The sequence below is a fragment of the Chelon labrosus genome (assembly GCF_963514085.1).
Source record: "Chelon labrosus genome assembly, chromosome: 3".
In the NCBI taxonomy this organism is placed as follows: Eukaryota; Metazoa; Chordata; class Actinopteri; order Mugiliformes; family Mugilidae; genus Chelon; species Chelon labrosus.
Window position 1 is genome coordinate 11,781,246 of NC_140339.1, and position 22,912 is coordinate 11,804,157.

Sequence of the window (22,912 nt, forward strand, 5' to 3'; positions counted from 1 at the left end):
TACAGCCCAGAAAATGCAATTACTCTAAGACAATTTACTTCTTTGGATTGCAAAACCTGGATTGATTTTTCTACGACTTCAGAGCGACACTTATTATTAACCTACTCATCTGTGGCTGCCATGAAGTCAGCACAAAGCCAAGGAGCCGCGGTACATTCTCATAGGACCGCAGTCGCATTGAAAAAACAATAACTTTTTCAATATGAAATCTGTTCATCGATGCACACAGCTATAAACCTCCAGTTTTTTACGGCAGGGAGTCATCACAGTAGCTTTTAAAGTCTAATCCCAATCATGATGACGAAGTTTATTGGGATTTTAATGCCTGAAACAGCAAGAGATATTTGCAGGTATTACCACATTTTGAGAAAATGTTTGATGGAGTGGGATTAAACTCGGTGAGAAACATAATTGATTTAGTTTATTTAGACCATTTAGGGGGTTTTACGCTGTAAACTATCCCGTACTGTAGTTTAACTGGAAGAGGCGGGTGAGGCTAGATATGTTAGGCATTGACCAGAGAACAGTTATGTGTTATATTATCCAAGATTGAGTATTTGAGAATGAAATCAAGATGCAATGAATCCCCTGTATATGTTGAAAATGACTGGTATGGTGGACGCCAGTTAATTTATCAACAAACAAATGTGGACAATGGATTATTCATCTTTGACTGTAGAAGTTTTGAGAAGTTTCTTTATTTTAAACCTAAAAGTAATAAGGAAATGCAAAAAACAACGAAACCAAAAGAGGACTTGGTGTCACCGATAGCACAGTTTATTTTAAAAAAAGTAACATTTATAGAAACTTTCAAGCTTTTTTCATTCATCTTTTAAATACAAATTTCAAGAATAAAATAGTGCCTTACTTGGTATACAAGTAACAGAAGCAGCTCAGAGTAATCAACAACAGAGGTGGACAAAAAAATAAAGAAAGCAAAGAAAAATTCATTCAGTTTTTTTTTAAATATTTCTGTTCACAAACCAACAAGGATGAAGGAAACACTGAGAAGAGAACACAAGTTAACGTACATGAGTAAATAATAGAAAGACATTAAATAAACTAGTTCATAAATAAAATAAATAACACTAACACAAAACTGTAGCATTTCATCTGAAACACAAATAAGATTAAATAAAATAGAATAAAATGAAACAAAATCCTTCGGTGCAGCGAATAGGCCTTTGTCCTCTTTGTTGAAAATATTTGTAGAAATATAAAAAGTCAGTTTTCAGACACAGGTTCATCTTATTGTCTTGCACAGAGCTGCATCATTTGAACTGGCGTGGAAAGGACTCAGGATGCTCTTGGTTTCTGTCGTCCTCTTTCTCTTTGTGAAAAAATCTGCCAGAAAAAAAAGGAAGAGAAAAGATGTTTAATCACTTCATGTTCAGTCCATTTAATCCAGTATTGTCAGGTTTCAAAGATCAGCTGACAAACTCACGCCAAAGACTTGCTCTGTACCTGTAATTCGCGCGTTGTTTCTGGGCTTGGCTGCCGACTTGGAGTGCGTCCTCTTCCTCCTGACTGGCGTCACTTCGGCGGGACGTTTGCGTGTGTTGGAGATGCTGGAACAGTTCTCCTGGTCCGCCCTTGCGCTTTCCTCGCAGTCGCTCAGCCTGCTGACAACCTCGGAGTCCGAAGAACTGGCAGCGTCCTTCGCCTGCGCGGATTCCTGGTAGAAAGGCGCAGCGCAGTCTGCGGGTACTTCCTCCCACTGAAACCTGCCGGGAAGCGGCGCTTCGCACTCAAAGTTAAAGTTCCAGCGCCGGCTGTCTTCCTCTGCTATTTCATGGAGCTTCTGCTTCAAGTCCCGGCGCAGCTGGTCGTGGTCCACCGGGCCAAACAGATTCCTGCAAACCGACTCTCTGCACCTGATGGGATTCATCCTTCAAACGAATCTGGGGAAACTTTTTGTGTAGTTTACTGGGAAAGCTGTTGGCGCTGTCTCTCCCTGGTCTGCTCTGCTGAGCACACAGCTGCGGGGCGATTTAAAAGGCTGCAGGGCGCACGATGTTTTGTTTGTATACAATGAGGAGAGGCTCCTGATTGGCTGCAGCTGTCTGAATTAGCGGATGAGGGGCGGGGGCGAGATTCATTCATCGTAGGATGGAGACCATTGAGACCACCAACAAAAGCCCTGTTGCTCTAAAGCCCTAACAAGCAATGATCCATTTCATTTATCATAACAATGACAGCCTCTGCGCATGGCCCAATACATCACTTTGAGTGCATCCTACTTTTAATTTGCACAAAGTGTCAGAAAGAGCAAAACAATTCCACAACCAGAACTGCTGTAGTGACCATTTTCTGTGTGAGTTAAGATATATATTTTTTGCTTAATTGAAAAAAGCAGCAGCCTTCAGGGAAATGGGATTAGTGGCCACAAAGACCTACGTCTTCCCGCCTAAATAAACCTGATTGTTAAAATGTACAGACGGAAATGTTTTTCAAATAAGGAGATGATATAAGTTGGACAACATACAGTAATTACAATGGATTAGCTAAATTGAATTGCCTTTTTTTAAAAAACAAAACAAAACAAGAAACACTAGAAGAGGAGATTTCCCTGCGTATTAGAGTTTATGAAAGCCTCGCATTTTTTTCTTACTAGGCTGTAGATATTATTTATTTATTTTGCAGTAAAACTGGCAGATGGCCTTGTTCTCATAGCCAACAGTAAGAACGCGGCCAGTCTGCTTTGCTGGCAACTGAAGGAAGCTGGGGGTCATGGGCCTTGTGAAAGAAAATCTGAGCGGCTGTAATGAGGGAGGAAACATTCACTTTTCCCACCTTGATTTTGAATTTGTTGACCTCCAGGCCTCGTTCTCAGAGGCTCCTAGAGTAGTGTCAATACACAGTTGGCAAATTCAGTTGCGGCTCTGCATTACAACGGTGGTGCAATGACAGTAAGCCCAACGTGTTGTGATGGAGTTCAAGACTGATGTGAAATTCATTGGGCAATCATTTTAATTTAGAATATATATTACACATTTGTCTCCATTCCACCCACATTAAATATTACAGCGCTCTCCCTCTGACTGTATTGATCAATGCTGACATTTTCTATTCAGCGCCTTTGAAATGTACACCGATCAGGCATAACATTATAACCACCTTCCTTATATTGTGTAGGTCTCCCTTGTGCCTCCAAAACAGTTGTGACTCATCAGAGAATGGACATGGGCCTTCTGAAGGGTGTCCTGTGGTGTCTGGCAACACAGTGTTGATAGCGGGGGGCTTTTGGGTTCTGTGGGTTGAGGGGAGGGGCCTCTGTGGACCAGGCTTGTTCCAGTGCATCCCACAGATACTTGATCAGTTAGGGATCTAGTGAACTTGGAGGCCAGGTCAACACCTTGTGCTGTTTTCATGTTTTTTTTAGTTGTTTCTAAACCATTTGTGTGTGTGTGCCTGCGTCAGGCTGCATCCTGCTGGGGATGGCTGCTGCCGTCAAGGAGTGTCATTGCTATGGGGTGGGGGTGCCTGGTCTGGTCTAGGTGGGTGGTTCATGTCTAAGTAGCATCCACATGAATGCTAGGTTCAAAAGTTTCTCAGCAGAACACTGGATTGTAACAAGATGGTCAATAGTATTTACTTCTCAATGGTTTTAATGTTTTGGCTGATCGGTGTATAACTCAGCAGATGTCCATGAACAGAAGTGTGCAGAAGCCAAACACACAGCCGTGCATTTTAACAGTAAAGGTGTGGTCCTTATGAGAGCAATGTGCGGTTGACTGACCAACATGCAAAGTAATGGCGCACAGCAGCATCGGGGATTGGCTGAGGGGAAAAGCACCACCTTCAGGCAGCTCCCTGGGGACCCAAGTGGTTCACCTGAGGCTTGTGGATGTAAAACCTCTGAGCCCTTGCAGGTATGGTTCAGGAGGAGAAAGAGAGGAACGTACATTTCACCATGCAGGAGAAAGACACACCTCTGGTGAGTATGCATGGTAGATGCTGTCTTTACACAACTGTAGGAATATCCAACTTTGGGCAGCTTTCTGCACGAATTAAAACGCTTTCACGTAGTGTTTCTCTTTCTGTATACTTGTGCGTTGAGATGTACAGTATTTATTATAGAAGTTATAGAAGAATTACGAATGTAAATGTGTATTTCATCAACTAATAACCCAGCTAAGCCGTGTGCTACCATTATATAGACTATGGTAAACAAAAATTACAACACTAAAAAGATTAGGAACCCAGCAGGCAATTTTGCTTTCTCAGCTTGTACAATATTTTGTTTTATTACTTTGATTGGAAATCATAGGAGCATTTTATCTCTTACTGTTGGCGACAAAATTATGATTCAAAAACAAATGTTACTTGACGCATTATATTTCTTTGCTTAGTGAGAGTGCATTTGCACTTAAAGGAGGTCCAGGGGGGCTTGCTGGACCCTACTGTTTTAAATTACTATAACAAAGATCATTATGACAGACTTTAAGCTAATTATAAAGTGTGTGTAAACGGAAGGGGTCCCTCTCTCCCTGAGATGCCCACACACGCATGCACGCCCACACAGCTGGACGTCCTTTCCCTTGCCTTTGCATGCAAATCGCCGTGTTTGCATGCCCATGCAGTCTCTTCCCTTCCAGACCCAGACCTGTAGTCAAATAAACGCTTCCACAACAAGCTGCTCGCTTACGTTAACAGATGGCTCGGCAGGAACGCGCACCTCTGTTGCAGTTTGGGTTTTAATCATCTCTCACGAGCAGCTCAAGTGCCCATGCAAATAAGGCTGGCTGATAAAAGTCTCGGTCTGCTGAGCCAAATGGATAATCTTATCAATAATGAATGAGTTTCCTTTTTGAACTCGGTGTCATTTATTCCTATGAAAAGAATAATTCGGAGATAAACAGAATGTGGCTGTTTTCACAGTAAGACAATAGCGGCAGACAAACAGAGTCATGGTGTCAAAAGCAAATTTTCAGGTATGCAGTGCTGTGCAAGAGGATGCTTTTAGAATAAATGCCATGGATATTTCTTACTTTGTGCAGCAGTACATAGAAAAGTAAACTAAATCAATATTTAGTTGGACTATAATGCACTTGGCATGTAGGTTATATCAGGCATCTTGGTGAACTTGCTAAAGGTAATTATTCTGCCTCTTAATCCCAGATGCCTTGCTGACTCTTTTAAGATAAATGGTGCTCTGTGAAGGTTGAACCATGTGTTGCGGGTCTCTCGGTTCTTCCCGACGCTGAAGGTAGTCCTTCATGACTCTAGCTGTTTGTTTGGTGATGTTTTCACGCTGCACAATAAATGCCGGGCCTTATACGACCCGTTCCTGATGCACGGAGAACAAGAAACCCTACAGTTCTGCACAGTGCTGCACATCACATCGTTCAATGTTAAAGTTTTCCGGCGGAGGCCCGCGTTCGAGCCAGCCTGTGAGTGGCAGCATTAATTGCCGGTTCAAACGTCAGGCAGGAAGCACTTTGCATATGGAGCGAGAATGAAAATTTGCCAGCTTTGCATTGACCACAAGTGCTTCTAAGAACCCGCCCCACCTGTAAAATGAGTGGTGAGTGAGTCATAATAGATTTAGAGGGAAACCGTCGTAATATCTGTGTATTCATTTGTTTGCAGGGGACATTACAGCCGCAGACGCGATGCCTGCGCTGTGGGGACGCGCTGGAGTGGTCAGAGGAACACAGGTGTGCAAGTCATACAGTGTGAACACTGTACTCTCCTCATGAAGTTACAAGGGCAGCACGTTTATAGCAGCAGCTGGCAGGGGTTCTTATCTGAAACTAAACACTGTGCTGTTCACAATTAAGAAATCTCCATTGGATCACATAAAAAGAAAAAAAAATGTGCAAGCTATCAGATCAGTCGAGTGATTAGGAGGCCATAAATGAAAGAGGTGCGACAGGAAGCATTTGTGCTGGGCTAACAAGTCTAAACTAATGTGTTGGAGTTTTCCAGTTAAATTATTCATGAGAGCTGGTAATTTCTGAGCTGCGGGATGAAATGCTTTCCCCACTATCAAATACCAAGAAAAGCAATGTGCTACGTTCTTGAGGAGATTATGAGCAAAGCAGCCAAACCACAAAGCATTCAGAGTACCCTCAGCCTATGCAAAACACACAAATGAGTTATTTTTAGTGATCGAATGTGTGTAGATTTTCATCCATCTCTGCATTTAGGTCTGCTTCCACGCAGTATCCATCGTAATACAGCTCAAAGCTTCACAACGGTGAGTGACGTTATAGTCGTGCATGAATTAATGAGTTGTCTCAAATTATGTATCAGACTAAATACTGCGGCATATAAAAAATAATAGCATTTTCAAGTGGAGCATAACACTGGATAATATTTGTTCGAATCAAACCCAAAATCTGAGCCAAAAAAAAAAAGAAAATTGGCATAGTGGTAGAAAGTTGCGTAGGCAGAAATATGTGTGGCGTGTAATGAACATTTCCATGGAATAATTCCCTCCATCGCTATTCAGGTGCTCATCCAAATAGATTTAGAAATGTTCACATGGATGTGTTAACCTCTGTCTTTGCCTTCCCGGAAATGTCATTTATTAAAAAATTCCTGCAAAATAACAAGACATTACACAGTGGGAGAAATGATACCTTTAGTATTTTAATGTTTCAAAAAGAGAGTTTGTCAGTTTGTGTTGATGAACCTGGGATTCCTGGGATGATCTAAAGCAGGGGTGTCAAACTCATTTTAGTTCAAGGACCACATGCAGCCCAATTTGATCTCAAGGGGGCCGGACTGGTAACACAATAGCATATTAACCTATAAATAATGTGAAAAAATGAAAATGCTTACATTTAATCATCAACTATTCTATTAGAAATCATGTAATGAACAACCAGAAATTTCTTAAGAAAATAAGTGTAAATTATGTATAGTTCTAGGTTTCAGTGTTGTGTTATGGCCACAATTCTTACAAAAACTGTGTGAACCCTCGGAATAGCAAATTGCTTCTTGAAAATTTTTTTCAATGTAATTTTTGCAAGATTCATCGTGCGGGCCAGATTGGACCCTCTGTTGGGCCAGTTTTGGCCCCCGGGCCATATGTTTGACACCCCTGATCTAAAGGGACAATTTTTTTTTATATATCCATATTGCGGGAATGACTCGGGCACCAAGATGCAGCCTCTAAATAACGCATTATCGAGTTTCGCGGCAGATAATGCATTATTTAGAGGCTGTGTCTCTGTGCCCCAGTCACTCCCGCTATATGGATATATGCTGATCTAATTATCTCCTGAACGAGTGCAAATGACACAAAAGTTATATGGGTGAGTAAACAATCTTATTTTATGCTAGAAATAAGGTTCAGGTTGTAAAAAACAGTAGTTCCCCTTTAAGTTTTTGGTGTGTTGGAAAGGATTGCATTAAACACTTATTCATCTCATGTGTGTTTTTTCAGTGTCCTCCTGGGCTGCTCATGCTGCTCTACGGTGGATGAGACTCTGGAAAATGTGGCCAGAGGCCTGGCCAGCAGGATGAAGAAGGAGAAGAGTCACTGGGCGGCCGGACGAGTGGGTGACATTGACTTCGTTGGCTCAACCAAGACGAGAGGAAAGGTGAGACTGGATGGCTAAGCAAATACAACGACAACACGGCAAGGGGCTTGCAGAGTAACGACATCTCAACCTGCATCTTCCTGTCGTTCAGTTCGTGAGGGTGCGCAGCAACACAGACCCGGTGCTGATCTACCAGATGTTGACAGAAGAGTGGGGCCTTGCTCCTCCACACCTGGTGGTGGCGCTGGTGGGAGGAGATGAGCTGGCTCAGATGAAGCCATGGCTCAGGGACACTCTGAGGAAAGGACTGGTGAAGGCTGCACAAAGCACAGGTAGGAATCAAAACTGGCCTTTTGAATCAAGGGGATCGATTCCATGTTGTCCCCTAATGGCTGGTTGGTGGCAGCAATAGAATAGAATTGAAAAATGTCACCAAGAAAGAAGTCTGTGTTATATTTAGAAGTTTAAATTGTTATTCTTCTTTAAGAACTTTGTGTTTTTCATGTATTTTGTTCAATTGCATAGCGCTCTTTAAAACTATATCACCAAAAGTCTCATTTCCACCAACTTTAGCACAGTTGTTCACTATGTAATCTTGGACACAGCTTTCTGACCTAATACTCATAGTCCTTGCAGAATTTAGTATCAAATGTTCAAAACCGCTCACACACACACAATCAACTCCTTCTCCGTCCTCCAGGGGCATGGATTTTGACTAATGGCCTTCGATTTGGCATCACTAAGCACTTGGGCCAGGCGGTGCGAGATCACTCCTTGGCCAGCACCTCCTCTAAAGTTCGAGTGGTGGCCATTGGCATCGCACCCTGGAACATGATACACAACCGAGAGGCGCTGCTCACTGCCAAGGTTTCTGATCATATGCAGACAATGCAGGGCCGACAAAAGCAGAACTTATGAGCGAATATTTATATCTTCCACATTCGTGCTGTCCCATGTCATCCTGCGTGTCTATATTCGTTTCGTTAAGGTGGATGAGCCCGCGGCGTACATGCCTCAGGACTTACCGCACGGGTCAGTGTATTCCCTGGACAGCCACCATTCCCACTTTGTGCTGGTGGAAGAGGATCCCAACAGACCAGGAGCCACCAGTGAAATGAGGGTGAAGCTGCTCAAGCACATCTCTCTTCAGCGCACTGGTTATGGAGGTAAAATCCTTAAAGTCACTACTGTGTCCTAGATATATGGCGAGAACCCTTACAATAAAAATACTATATCTTAAAATGTCTTAATGCATTCACTTTTACTTATGTAAAACAGCGTAGATGTGGCAGTAAAATGTACTTAAATATATTCATTCTGACAAATGTCAGCTTTCATGGTATTGAATTATAGATGCATTAAGCATTATTTCATGTGGTGCTGTAAATAGCGCACGTGCTATCGTTGTCTCTTTTTTTTTTAAAAAAAGACCTCTTTAATGATTTATGACGTTTTTATATTGATGTAAAATCATGAGCTTCAAAAATGTGCACAGGTACAACAGTCGGGTAAAGTTCTCTTTTTGAATCATGCATTAACTTACACATAATATAGCTGCAAGGCCAGAGACAATTTTAGAGTCTATCAGGGCCCGAGGCAAAATAATCAAGTTGCTTTTTCACTTTCTTTCAGCCTCCTAGCTAAGTTAACAAGTCGATTGGTGGTGGTGGTGGTGTCTCAACTAACGCCGGCTGTGCACACTCTAGACTTGGTCACGAACAACAGAGCTGGACACACTGCACAGCCAGACAATTTAAGTTACGTTAACCGTCAAGGAAAGACCAAACACAAGATGTGATACAAGGGCTACTTATTTTATATGTCTTTCCCCCATAGTTAAAGCTAAACTAGCAGTATACAGTTATTAATCCTCATTACCTGCTTCACTTACCACTGTCTTACTTTCTTTTCTCCTTAGAGAGGTCTCCTACTGTCATAAGCACATTGCCACTGCTGTAGTTTAAAGTTTTCCAGCCCTCGAGCTCGCCCCCTAATGGCCTGGAGGCCCCGACCATTTTTATGCCTTGCCTACTGACAATATGCGCCTCCATGCGAGGCCATTTTTAGCACCCTCAGATCCTGCACAAGACAAATATGAAGAGTTACGAGATGATGAATGGGAAACAGGCTTTTATCTTGAGAGGCTTCCAAACAAACACAGAAAAAAAAAAATGTCACACTCTAGTGTTCACAGCACGGAGACAAAGGGGACCTGTGACAAAGATATTATTTCACAGAGACAACAGCGGAATTGAAAAACAAAAAAAATCCAGTCCTTCTCAGTGCGAACGGCAAACACAGCTAAGCACATACATTTTATTAGGAACTATAAAAGTAAAGACTCTAAAAACATATAAAACTACTCGTTCAAGATGTTTCACATTATTGCACGACCCCTTCTTCTTTATGAGTTCTGGACTCAGCATTTAATGCAGTTAAATCTATAGCCTACGTACCATTCGTACAGTAAAGTAATAGCTGGCGGGCAAATCATCTGCAACACTCTCTGCTATGCAAAAGATATTAATATGAAAGTACTCTTTGGTGCTTTTCAGGCACAGGAAGCTTCGAGATCCCTGTTCTGTGTCTCCTGGTCCACGGAGAACCGAGGATCCTGAAGGTAAGTTTTATTTTACAAGGCTGTGTTCAAGAAATTTAAAGGCATGACCTCAAACAGACCTTTTGAAAATCCGATATGTTGTGTCATTTCAAACTGCACAGCCAAATAGAGCCTTGAGAGTTAGACTTTCAGAAGTCTTTCAGAAGCAGCAAGCCAAAAGCCCGAAATTCTGACAGGCAAATTCATTCCAACCAAAAAAGTATTACCATCTCTTTTGCATAAAAAGTGGAATAACTGATGAGAACTTTATCCGAACAATAAAAATCTCTCTTGATATTTAGTTGACAAGCATTCAAATATAACGCCAGCAGAGAATTTACCTGAACATTGCGTGCCTTCCTGCAGAGAATGTATAAAGGCATTGGCAATTCGACACCATGGCTGATCCTAGCAGGCTCTGGAGGCGTGGCTGACATCCTTGTCACACTGATGAATAGGGGCTGCTGGGATACGGACAGTGTTCACGAGCTGCTGCTGGACACCTTTCCAAATGCCCACCACAGCACAGACATCAGTAACTGGGTCAAGCTGGTAAGAGCGATGTGCACAGCGTGGAGGCAGGCACATACCCAGATATGAACATCACAAGACTTGAACATTGCCAGAAATGTGGGGCACACGGGGAAGGAATGGGAGGGAAGCTAAGAAGAAGCTAGATTTTCATGGTTATCTTGAAAATTTCTGTGTGATGACCTAGTTTAGCATATGAAGGAGGAGGGTGGGATATGGGTACTTTTTTTTCCATTTACACATACAGAGAAGGTATTCTGATCGTAGAAAACAATGATTAAAACTGCACATTTACTAACTCAAATTATGTTATTTTCTTAAATAATTGCCTCATCCTGCTCACCAGATCCAGAAGATTCTTGATCATGGACACCTCCTTACTGTGCACGACCCTGAGCAGGAAAGCTCTGAGCTGGATACGGTCATTCTCAAAGCTCTAGTCAAGGGTAAAAGTGCTTCTCGTGAGAGATATGTTCAAGAAACTAGTAATTTCCTAAGGCTGTACAATTATAGGTTTCTGACGTTTGACAATTGTTATATATGACGGAGAGCCTTGACATTTTGAGCCCTTCAGAGGCGGTGAACCTGTTGACATTTTCTTCGTCTGTGTGTGTGTTTATCAGCTTGCAAGAGCCAGAGTCAGGAAGCACAAGACTTCCTGGATGAACTGAAGCTGGCCGTGGCCTGGAACAGAGTGGATATTGCCAAAAGTGACATATTTAACGGGGATGTGGAGTGGAAGGTGAGGGCAAAAACTTTCATGGTAAATCGATCAGAGGTTTCTCTGTCATCTGTGTTCAAAGCAACGCTCAGCAGGAGTGAGCTTACCACTTCTCAGCTTACAATCAAGCAGTGGCAGGCCACATATTTGCCACCTAGACCTTCAATGACCTCCAGCCTCATTCAAAACACCTCTTAATATGATCGCTATGACAGCACTGCTGTAGAAACCATCAACCTCATACAGATACGCAATAAAACAGGACGTTACATCGTAGACGGGTATCTCATATAGCGAGAGGAATGGCATTACTAAAGCAATAAACTCACTTAGGACAATTCAAATAGTCTCCTCTCATTCACTGCAGCTTCAGCTGCCACATACGTCAAATCCAGCAGAAGCATCAATGTCGTCCCAATAAAATGGCAAAAATATACATAAAAGATGTAAATATAATTCATTTTACTCACCAGAACAATTCCAAGTTTTCCCATGGAACCTTTCAGCCAAGGGTAGCGCACATAGTTGCTGACCTGAAAGTAGCGCACACACCCTTTCCCCGGCTGGGTCAGACTAGCTAGCTCCAGGTTTGGGAGACCTTTCCTCACAATGTCCAGCTTTTCCTTCGAAGTCGATTTGGTCGTGCAGCTCACAACAGATGAACATGAACCACTAGCTTGGCTTAAACGGAGCGGCTGTCTGACCCTCCAATCAGAGGACGTGAAAATGCTGATGCTGCCGTAGGCCACAGAGAAGGTCTATGAATACGAACTTGACATGTGATTGGTTAAAGGAACAGCGTTGTTACAATGTATTTCAAGCTTCAGCCGCCTGCAGTTTTAATTGTGAAGGCCCAGGCAGATTTCTTTGACTCCGGCAACACATGATGGCTGAAATATGATTGGATAAAAGCTCTAATGCAAAGTTACACTGCCAGAAGCACCGCGGCTGAGAGACAGAGGAGTCATAAAATGAATAGCATAGGCTATTGGGAGTAATTTAATAAGATTAATAGGAAAATATTAAAATGTAAGTCAGTGATTTTGAAAAAGTTTAGGCCAGCAGAGAAGGCTTTGCTGGCCCTGACGACCCACGACGACTGCAATCAAGTTACAGTTGAGCATATTGAATGTATTGAAAGCAAGACCTGTGCTTACTGCTTTGTGAATGGTACTCATAGATAACTACAGCTGTGCACTGAGCTCAATATTGACTCAGAGTCACTTACATAATACTGACATACTCTGTCAGATACAATGCATTTCATGTTTAGATTGTTAGTTTAGCATGCTATCCTTTTTTGATATCGACCTAAGTGCACTTGATGTACAAGTAAGAATCACCCTCAGAGGACCGTGGATGTCGGTACAAAATCTCACGGCAAACAATATGAAAGGGACTTATTGACTAGTAGTGACTCATTAGAAGCCAGTATGCATCGAAATAAAGATCAGAAGAACCTCAAAATTACAAGAATGTCTTTACATAAAGGAGAGATTGTCAGTGCTTTACAAGTCATCATATCAAAGACTAATCATCTCTGCAGGCATGTGACCTTGAAGAAGTGATGATGGACGCGCTGATCAACGACAAACCGGACTTTGTGCGCCTCTTCGTGGACAACGGCGTGAACCTGGGCGAGTTCCTCACCTACGGGCGCCTACAGGAGCTTTACTGGTCCGTCTCGGAGAAGAGCCTCCTTCACAACCTGCTCCTCAAAAAGTACGAGGAGAAGCAGCTCCTGCTGGGAGCCGCAAGGACACCTGGTCCGCCTGTCCACCATCCCCCTGATCAGGGGGACCGGAAACGCTTCACCCTGTACGAGGTCGCCAAAGTGCTGAAGGACTTCCTCCATGACTCCTGTAAAGGCTTTTACCAAAAGATTCCCACGGTTAGTGATATTGCTGTAGCGAATCATACTGCGCTGAATAAGCAATACTTTCAGAGCTAGGTTGCAGCTTGTAATTGCTTTGTTTTCGTTCTATATGGCTTACCATTTTAAAATGAAACAAGGAATATATGTGAAAACTTGTCCCAGATTGCATTTTCCTGTAAGTCTAACCCTCTCAGACAGTTTGATTTGAAATCATTAAAGGCCTGAAAGATGCAGTGAAGAAGACAATATGCACATTTTATGTTGTATTTCCTCATTGGGAAAGAAGGTAACTGGTTTTACATTGGTGACAGCTATAGGTTGCGTGAGTACTGTGAGCATTGTGCATTCTGTAAACCCTGTGCTGCTACCTCGTTTTCTATATGTTCAATACATATCAGTGTACTGTCTGTGTGCTCCAGGAGAGGCCAGCAAAGGGTCGACTGTTCCACAGCCAGAAGAACCTGGCTGAGTTAGAGGAGCGCAGCGAACATCCTTGGCGGGATCTATTCCTCTGGGCCGTCCTTCAGAACCGACAGCAGATGGCCAACTACTTTTGGGCTATGGTTAGTCTTGTCAACTTCTTCAGTCAGTCGGTCGGTTCAGCTGCGGCTCGTACTATCTCGGCACGGTGAGGTTTAATCAGTAACAGCCTAAATGTGCCTGGCATTTGAAGAATCTACTCGGATCGAGCTGAAGTGAGCTGAATTATACTGTGATGGTTTGTATTCTGGACTGGGTGTGACAAGAGTGATGTGGGCCAGCACAGTGCAGGTGCAGGCCAGTCATGCCATAGGAAAATGTCACTCGAGATAAAAGAGCCCAGCAAATGGCATATTTATCAAGAACTGAGGTGAACTAAAAAGGTATCTTATCTCCAGGAATATTATTCAAATGAAGGTCATGCCGCTTTGCTGAGGCAGTCAAACCTGTAGTGAGAGAGTTCATGCGTGTCTAAAGTCCCGATGAAGTTAATGAGAAATATATCCTGACATGGAAGTGATGCTCTTTGAATTGTTTAAATGACACCAATCAATGTTAATTGCTCTTTGTTTTGAGGATACTTTTGTCGCACCTTTCATTTCATTATTGCCCTCCTCTGAACTAAGGCAACCAATTACTGTAATCTCACAGGCGGTCACCCTTATGCGCTCCTTTCCTGCGTCTTATTCCAAACATTATCTGAAATTATGGTAATTATATTCAGTGTGTGTACATCCCCCACTGCAAATCGTTCTGTGGCCTGGATATCTGCATTCGTAATGTGATTGTTTGAAGTATCTCTCGTGATGAAGGCTTCATCACAGTTATCCTCGCAGGCTGGCTTATGCTAGGAAAACCTCACGTGTTTAATATGTACATATATATATGTATATATATATATATATATATACATATATATATATGCAAACCCAGGAGTGACATTATACAGCGACAGGGATACAAAATCTTTGTACATTTAAATGAAAAGAACTTCAAATAGAGAGCCTTCAGCTTGGGTGTGCTGCTCTTCATTCACACATTTCTGATGTTAGTCCTTTAAGTGTTTGTGCTACCGTGAATAGAGCAATTTATAGAGCATCACATGTGGGCTTTTGAACATGACAAAATCACACAAGTCGCACCGCAGACACGCCGTGCACAAGGCTACAAAGGAAGGTCATTTATAAGGGCTCATGAACCAGATTATTTCTTGTAATGGCAAATTACTAATAACCTATATAACCTTGTATATCCTTTGTATTCTCTATAGTATAGTTCTGTGGGAACCGTACAGAGTAGCAGAGGTGGAAAAAGTACTAAAATATCGTACTCAAGTAAAAGTACCAATACTTGGATGAAATATTACTCAAGTACAAATGAAATTACCCATCTGAAAAATTACTCAAGTAAAAGTAATAAGTAGCTAATTTAAAATGTATTTTAAGTAAAAGTTACTTAGTTACATTAAAAAAAAAAAACCTGTAGAACGAGGCGGGGGATCTCTCCCATGTAGTGAAAATAGGACAAGGGGTCATACATCCAAAACTGTTTAGTTTTTAATTAAAGAACAATCTATACAAATGTATAAAAATCTATACAAATGTATACACATGTAATGACAACATAACACATGTCACACATGACATGTAAGACCCTTGGAAAGGTATAATGTGCAATTTTAGTTCTGACCCTCCCATAAAACTTTTTCAAACAATCAACTGTCAATCAAACTGTCTCTGAACCGTCGTCGCTCTTCTGATCCACCTCCATCTCGTTCTCAATCTCCTACAGAAAGACTTGGCGCTTGGTAGTGGTAGCCTACATGCTGACCATACGTCACTACGTGGTTCCGGGCGCGATTTTTTTTCCGGTTTTCGTTAGTCAACGTTTTTTTTTTTACTCAGTAACGGATGGGATTTGTAATGTAGCGAAATACAATACTTCACTCAAAACGTAATCAAGTAAAATTTAAATTACCGATTTTAAAAACTACTTGAAAAATACAAAATACACAAAAAAACTACTCAATACAGTAACGTGAGTAAATGTATTTCGTTACTTTCCACCTCTGCAGAGTAGGGTACGCTTGCCATGTGTGATGGCTTCTATGCACGTGCAATAACTGTCAGGATAGATAAGACGACTTGATTAACACCTAGAAACCACCCCAAGTGAAAAACAACCCCATATATGGCACTGTTGAACCTTGCCCTCAGAGTAATTTTTTTGGAGCATCACTGTTTAAGAGACAGGATAGTTGTTTTCCCGTATCCAGTTGTTCTGCAAAGCTAAGCTAGCCATGGCCTGACAGTGGTAGCTAGCCTTACTTACTTACCGAAAATTGTCTATAGTTTGCAAAATCATCCAAACCTCCAGATCCAGACAGCCACTGGCTCCAGCAATTTCATAAAGTTATTAAAACCATCAAGCAGACATGGTGATGCATAGTCTAATATCAATCCGCACCTTCAAGCACATATGGTTATGCAAGTAAATGGCCATCAAGATTAATTACGTCTGATTTTTTCTTTTTAACCGTGTGTTGAAATGAACTGAAACTGATGCCTGGAAGGAGCGAAGGAAAACAGATTCAAATGTGTGTTCAGCAAAGCTTAGGTGACAGTGGCAAAGCCCTTTATTAGTAATAATTATATACTGTATGTGGGCATGGCTGCAAATTATATAGTCAGATCTAAGACTTGGCCTTTAGAATCAGCAGGGGAACTCGCAAGTATAAATGTATGCACTCAGAACAACTATTTACATGCAAAAGATGCAGCTTTCTGAAATTCTGAGCTAGAGGCCTCTTTCAGACCCGTTTCTTGGCTTCAGCTTTCTTTTAATCCTTCAGGGCCCTGAGGCGGTCGCGGCAGCGCTGGCGGGCTGTAAGATTCTGAAAGAGATGGCGCGACTGGAATCTGAGGCCGAGTCCGCCCGTAGTATGAAGGAGGCCAAGTACGAGCAGTTTGCTCTTGGTGAGTACATACGCCGCTGACGACACGAGCCGACAATGTGAATGCAAAAAGTAGAGTCAGAGCTTGTTTCACAAGCACAAACAGATCTCACTGGAAGGGAAATAATATATGAATCTGAAAATTTTTCAAATGTATCTGAGCGTTTTTTTGTTTCGTATTTTTTCCTCTGTGTACTCGCCGTTCTCGCCGTGGCAGACGTCTTTGGAGAGTGTTACTCCAACAGTGAAGACAGGGCTTATGCTTTGTTAGTGAGGAGAACACACTGCTGGAGCAAGTCTACAGTCCTTAACTTGGCAACGGAGGCCGATGCCAAATCCTTCTTTGCCCACGACGGAGTTCAGGTAACAAGCAGACGCTTCCGTATGTGCGCTTGGCTCCAATTTACGAGATTCTTTCAGCCATTGAAAAACAATTTACTTTCATCGGACAGAGTCACCATGGTGTGTATTCGAAGAAGAGACTTAGGTTATTTTCCTGCCTGCTGTACTGAAAAATTGTGCTGCCGTGCAGTTATTTGAAGTTCTACCATCTAACTGTATGCCATCAGACAGCCATTCCATTCAGTGCACAGTTTTGCCCAAATACTTCTCCAACAGATGTCCTTGTCATTTGAAAGTCATCGCTGAGAGTTAATTGGTATTCTGCTAGCATGGGGGGAAGTAATATTTTATTTAAAGCACACAGTTGGAATAATAGAGCTCTTTTTTTTTTTAATGGGAAGCTGTAAATAACGATTTAGTACAAGCGTAATATTTCAAGAGAATATGGATTTCACTGATCTTTTTTGCTAAGGGTGGACATGCTGGTAACTAAGCACCAGGAGTCGTTTTTTTCTTCATGCCAAACTGCAGTCAGCAGCTGTGGGTAAGGAAATGGTTCACATGTCACATGAAACGCTTTGATGAGGGAAGGAAATAATTTTTTTTCCTCCCTTGTTGTCAAGCTGTGGTTGCTCCTCATGCGATGCAACAGTAAATAAGCTCTCAATGCTTCAAGGTGTGACTGTTCTAAGGCCTGTGGTGCCCCCTAGTGGTGAACTTTATTCACATTGTAAGTTGGTTCGGCCTTCTTGTGAAACTTACGGCAGAGGCTCACATCTAAACTTCTCCTGCAGGCCCTCCTCACGAAGATTTGGTGGGGGGCTATGACGACAGACACGGCCATCTCCAAACTTGTCGTGTCTTTCTTCTGTCCACCACTCATCTGGACCAACCTCATAAAGTTCAGGTGATCCGTCCCATCCTGATCACGCAGTTTGTCTTCACCGTGCAGATGTGCCGCCTTTACAGTGTGTGTGTGTTTTGGGTTTTTTTCAGCGATGAGGAACTTGATCATCGTAATGGTGGCGAGCAGTTTGTGGAGCTGGACAGTCTAGATACGGAGAAGGCTTTACTGCTGACCGATGACGATGACCCTTTGTGAGTCAACCCCGTTTCACTGGACACACACAAAGATAATGTATCAGTCAGTGACAGCATAACATGTTTTTTCATTATATTTTGTACGTAAAAAGAGTTCCATCTTGTGTCTTTTCCTTACCAGGGACTCCTCACCTGGAGGTCCAGCAGCTCAGAGCTGTGCCTCTGTCTGGTGGCGTTTCCTCCTCCGCCGCTGGCGCCGCTTCTGGAGCGCTCCTGTCACCGTGTTCCTCGGGAACGTCATCATGTACTTCGCCTTCCTCTGCCTCTTCACCTATGTGCTGCTGCTCGACTTCCGCCCACCGCCACCCTTGGGCCCCGGGGCCCCAGAGATAATGCTCTACTTCTGGGTCTTCACCTTGGTGCTGGAGGAACTTCGACAGGTGACCGTCAAAGCATCAAATCTCACCGGCTCCCTTGCAATCACATTTTATGTTTTTTTTTAAAAAAAACATTTGAAGTTCATCTCACATCATTAATTGAGACACAGATTTCTCTTTCTATGCCGCGTGACTGCTATTTTGATGGAGAGTCACTTTAATTAAAAGTGTTCAGGCCTGACAAGTGAGACACATCTGAGTAGGAGGTGATCTGAATTGTTACAGTGAGCCCACTCTCCCTGGGGTTTTAAGGACTCATGAGCCTTTCCCATTGAGCCAGGTCAGACGAGCGCGATCCCTTACTGCTCTAATCCCGTGGAGACTTCATCCCTTGGGCACAAAAGCCACAGATGAGACAGTCCTTTCACCGCTGTTCCTTCCGTTCTTTTTTCTTCAGTGTGGCATCTCACAAGGTCCCTGAGCTGAGGGGAACTATGGCACAGATTTCCCCAAAAAAAGAAGCGCACTGCTTGAGGCAGCTCTGGCATGCTGCCAAGCCCAGTGGGGCCCATGTGCCTTCAAAAGGATGGCCCTAGGGTGCATGCCTTTTCCCGAAGGGAAACAGTGCCAAAGGGGTGCCTGTTCATGAACAAGGTCACAGATTCTAGGTTTACCATCTATCTATCCACCCTTCCTCTGCATTTAACCCATTCATGCACAGCTTCTCAAACCCATATCTAACGGTAATGTATTTAAGGTAAATTAGAGCCTGCTTTGTCCTCTGTCCCCACTCTTGTCTTGTACATCTTCTACATCTTGTAACAGCCACAGAAAAGCACATTCTGTGCTTTTACTACTACTTTGCTTCGAAATTTCCATTCATTATCTATGAATGGAAAACCACTTATCCTGTAGTGGTTCGCTGGAGACTGCTGCCTAATCTAGCTGGCATTGAGAGGCGATGTACACAGGGCCGCAGAGAGACAAACAACCATTAGTATGCACACCTACGGCCAATTTAGAATCACCAGTTACGTGCATGTCTCGACTGCGAAAGCCAGAGCATCAGGAGAAAACCCAGAAAGTCACATGGAGAACATACAAACTCCAACAAAATCTCCAACTGAATCCAAGCTGAAAATATCTAATTGAACTGCATTCACTGGCTGCAGTGAATGAGTTAGTTTGTAAGTTTGTTAGTCAAAGTATTTAGGTATTATGTTGGCATTTGCAGAGTGACAGCCAGGGCTTACACTCCACTCTCTCAGCACACTGCCCTCTCAGCTTGCTGTCAAACCCACGGCGCCATCGAGGGACCTAGCACCTGTTCTTGACCCACTTGCAGGTCCATGTTTGAGCCACACGAGACAACTCAACCTTACGCTCTAGGTGTAAGAGTCCTTTCACAGGACTGAGAATTTGGGACATTGCAGCTGCCTCTAAAGCAGCAGAGTCGTGTATCTGCTAACTCTCTCTTGGCCCTGCTGCAGGTGTTCCCGTGTAAGACTCGTGCGGTGAGGTTCGTGGCTGGTGAGGCACAGATTTGCAATTATGAACCCAGTAGAATAGCTTAAATTCGCCATTCAGTTGGCTGCCTCCCCACTAACTGGTTAAGTGTCATATCTCTTTATATACTTGACGCACATATAGGTATAAGGTGCATTTTTGGTCAAAGGAACAATGTCAGCAGCACGAATGGAAATATCTGAATTTAAAACCAAACCGTCACCTTGATCAAATTTTATAGTGTATACTGAGTTGAGACATCTTCTGATGATTTGATCCATTTTTAATACAGACTGTGAAACAAAATATCTTCCATCATTTACCACTTCCTGTTTAGATTGAAGGTCTAGTTTTGATAATGTTTTAAGCTTAGACGTACAATCTTCTACACAGTCAATGTTTTTGGCATTCACACAGAGAAAAGATCCCAATAAACGGAAAATGCCCAAATGACAAGAATCATACAGAAATTTTATTTGATATCACAGACCAATAGTAGCAGTGCCTCACCTGCCTCCCCTGACCCCCCTGTTGTCCCTGGTGCGACTGCAGTATGTAACACAGCATCAGAAATGGCAGGCTGTGACATTATACATGAGACCAAATATTTAACCTCTTTGTATATATATATTTTTTTATGACACAGAGCTTCTTCACTGATGAAGAGATGAACATCTTGAAGAAGTTTAAGCTCTACGTGGAGGACAACTGGAACAAGTGTGACATGGTTGCCATCTCACTCTTTGTTGTTGGGGTTTCATGCAGGTAGTTAAGAAATGACACTGATCACACTGAAACATAAAACATAACTGTGGGTGCTCTGTTTTGACCAATCATGATGGTATAGACTAAGGTATAAGGTGATAAATAACGGAATGCAAAGACAGAGAATAAATAACTGAATCATCCACTAGGCCTAAGTCTGTTTTCTTTCATTTTTCAGAATGGCGACCAACACTTATGAGGCAGGAAGGACAGTTCTGGCGATAGACTTCATGGTATTCACTCTGCGTCTGATCCACATCTTTGCCATCCACAAGCAGCTGGGCCCCAAGATCATCATTGTGGAAAGAATGGTGACCAAAACGACATCAAAACATTCAGATTCACATTTTGAATCGCGTTCGGGACGATGCAAACGTGTCCGCTCCTCTTTTACAGATGAAGGACGTTTTCTTCTTCCTCTTTTTCCTGAGCGTGTGGCTCATTGCGTACGGAGTCGCCACCCAGGCTCTCCTCCATCCCAACGACCCCAGGATTGACTGGGTGTTCCGCAGAGCCTTGTACCGCCCGTACCTGCACATCTTTGGCCAGATTCCCTTGGAAGAAATAGATGGTGCGTGCAACCGTCCATGTTTATTTTGTGCGAAGTGTATCATGATATATCTTGACCGTGCTGAATGCTAATTCTAGTAACCTTATTGCTTGTTTTTCTGTCATTAAATGGAGCACAGCTGCTCGCTTCCCCGAAATGAACTGCACCGATGACTCAGAGGAGATTATCATGGGCCTACGGCCGCCATGTCCAAACGTCTATGCCAACTGGCTGGTCATTCTGCTGCTGGTTATCTTCCTTCTTGTCACCAATGTCCTGCTGCTCAACCTCCTCATTGCCATGTTCAGGTCAGGAGCCAGGAAACCAGGAAACCGTCCATATGTTTGTCTGTCTGATGAATTTAGTTAACCTAGTGGCTCCTTTGAAAATTAACTTTTATTGGGTCTTTGTTCTTTTTCCCCATTTGCAGCTACACATTCCAGGTAGTGCAGGGCAACACTGACATCTTCTGGAAGTTCCAGAGATATAACCTGATTGTGGAGTATCACAGCCGTCCCGCGCTGGCCCCACCCTTCATCATTATCAGCCACCTCTCTCAGCTCCTCCTCAGCCTGGTCAAACGGCCCGAGTCCAAGCAGGAGCATCTCGGTAGGAAGAATCTGTATATATGTATGAATTTTAAGTATGTAATATTTCCACCAGAGACTGTTCCAAGCAGATATTGAAATAATTCCCTGTGGCTTATTAGGCTAAATTAAAATGAAATGAACTACAGGCAAACACACACGGCGCTTATCTCTGCCCCTCACCTACTCTATTCATGGAAATTGCCTGCTGGGTTAATTGAGTATTGGATTGCTTCCCCGTGTGTTTGTGTGCGTTGCCAGAGAGGGAGCTGCCGGCAGGACTAGACCAGAGGCTTATAACATGGGAGACGGTTCAGAAAGAGAACTACCTGGCAAAACTGGAGCGCCAACACTGGGAGAGCAGCGAGGAGAGACTCAAGAGTACCTCCTCAAAGTAACTGCTACTTTGCAATTTTGTATTTTCCCCTAATATTTAGTTATATACACATATAACAACCAGACACCAACCTGTTGCTTGTGTCAAGGTTCAAGATGATTTTAACTGATTCTGTTTGTGATGAAGGGTTCAGTGCTTGCTGAAGATTGTTGGTGGGTTTAAGGACCAAGAGAAACGAATGTCGTCAATAGAAGCTCAGGTAATACGGGAAAAAGCGACCTCAGTAATCACGCATTACCAGGTCACATTTGCTCATTTCAAAAACTAGTGTGTAAGTGTTCAGACAGACGGTTTGCATTACCCTCAGTCATTTTATTTTGGCTTTGTCCCTAGGTCAGATATTGTGGAGAGGTGCTGTCCTGGATGGCAGAGTGCTTTGCTCAGAGCACGCTCAAATGCGGGAAGGAAGCTCCAAGAGCTCCAGGTGAGTGAAAAATCCTGTGGTTATACACTTCCACTGCTGTCTGTACTGTATGTCTAATTTGATATTATTATTATTATGTCAGCGTCTCTAATAGGTGCCACGGCATGCAGTGCCACGGACGCACCTCAGGGTCAACCAGAAAAAGAGGTCAAAAAAGAAGTCAAACAAGAAGTCAAAAAAGAAGAAAAGGAAGCCAAACCAGGCCATCCAGGATACGGAGCCAACAAGAAATTTCCTTACATTGATGAATAAAAGTGATTATGGTACCTG

The 22,912-nt window shown here is 42.9% G+C and overlaps 2 protein-coding genes across 2 annotated transcripts; one reads left to right on the forward strand and one right to left on the reverse strand.

Annotated features, from left to right (window-relative positions):
- Nucleotides 1-761: 761 nt before the first annotated feature.
- On the reverse strand, nucleotides 762-1,938 carry cdkn1ca (cyclin dependent kinase inhibitor 1Ca). Its single transcript, XM_084574980.1, has 2 exons — nucleotides 1,465-1,938; nucleotides 762-1,344 (listed from the first exon to the last, which is right to left on the reverse strand). Exons 1-2 carry the CDS (start codon nucleotides 1,886-1,888, stop codon nucleotides 1,244-1,246), a joined length of 525 nt encoding a protein of 174 aa, XP_084431106.1. The 5' UTR covers nucleotides 1,889-1,938; the 3' UTR covers nucleotides 762-1,243.
- Nucleotides 1,939-3,913: 1,975 nt separating this feature from the next.
- trpm5 (transient receptor potential cation channel, subfamily M, member 5) lies at nucleotides 3,914-22,902 on the forward strand (the record flags this gene model as incomplete). The annotated part of the gene is made up of 26 exons (XM_084574916.1): nucleotides 3,914-3,937; nucleotides 5,593-5,660; nucleotides 7,397-7,553; nucleotides 7,645-7,825; nucleotides 8,194-8,360; nucleotides 8,482-8,659; nucleotides 10,049-10,113; nucleotides 10,459-10,644; nucleotides 10,970-11,069; nucleotides 11,247-11,365; nucleotides 12,891-13,235; nucleotides 13,640-13,783; nucleotides 16,552-16,675; nucleotides 16,871-17,016; nucleotides 17,790-17,902; nucleotides 17,992-18,093; nucleotides 18,218-18,476; nucleotides 20,566-20,684; nucleotides 20,863-20,995; nucleotides 21,081-21,255; nucleotides 21,374-21,542; nucleotides 21,665-21,843; nucleotides 22,083-22,215; nucleotides 22,345-22,417; nucleotides 22,552-22,642; nucleotides 22,725-22,902. The coding sequence occupies 26 exons, from the start codon at nucleotides 3,914-3,916 to the stop codon at nucleotides 22,892-22,894; spliced, it is 3,720 nt and encodes a 1,239-aa protein (XP_084431042.1). The 3' UTR covers nucleotides 22,895-22,902.
- Nucleotides 22,903-22,912: the final 10 nt, after the last annotated feature.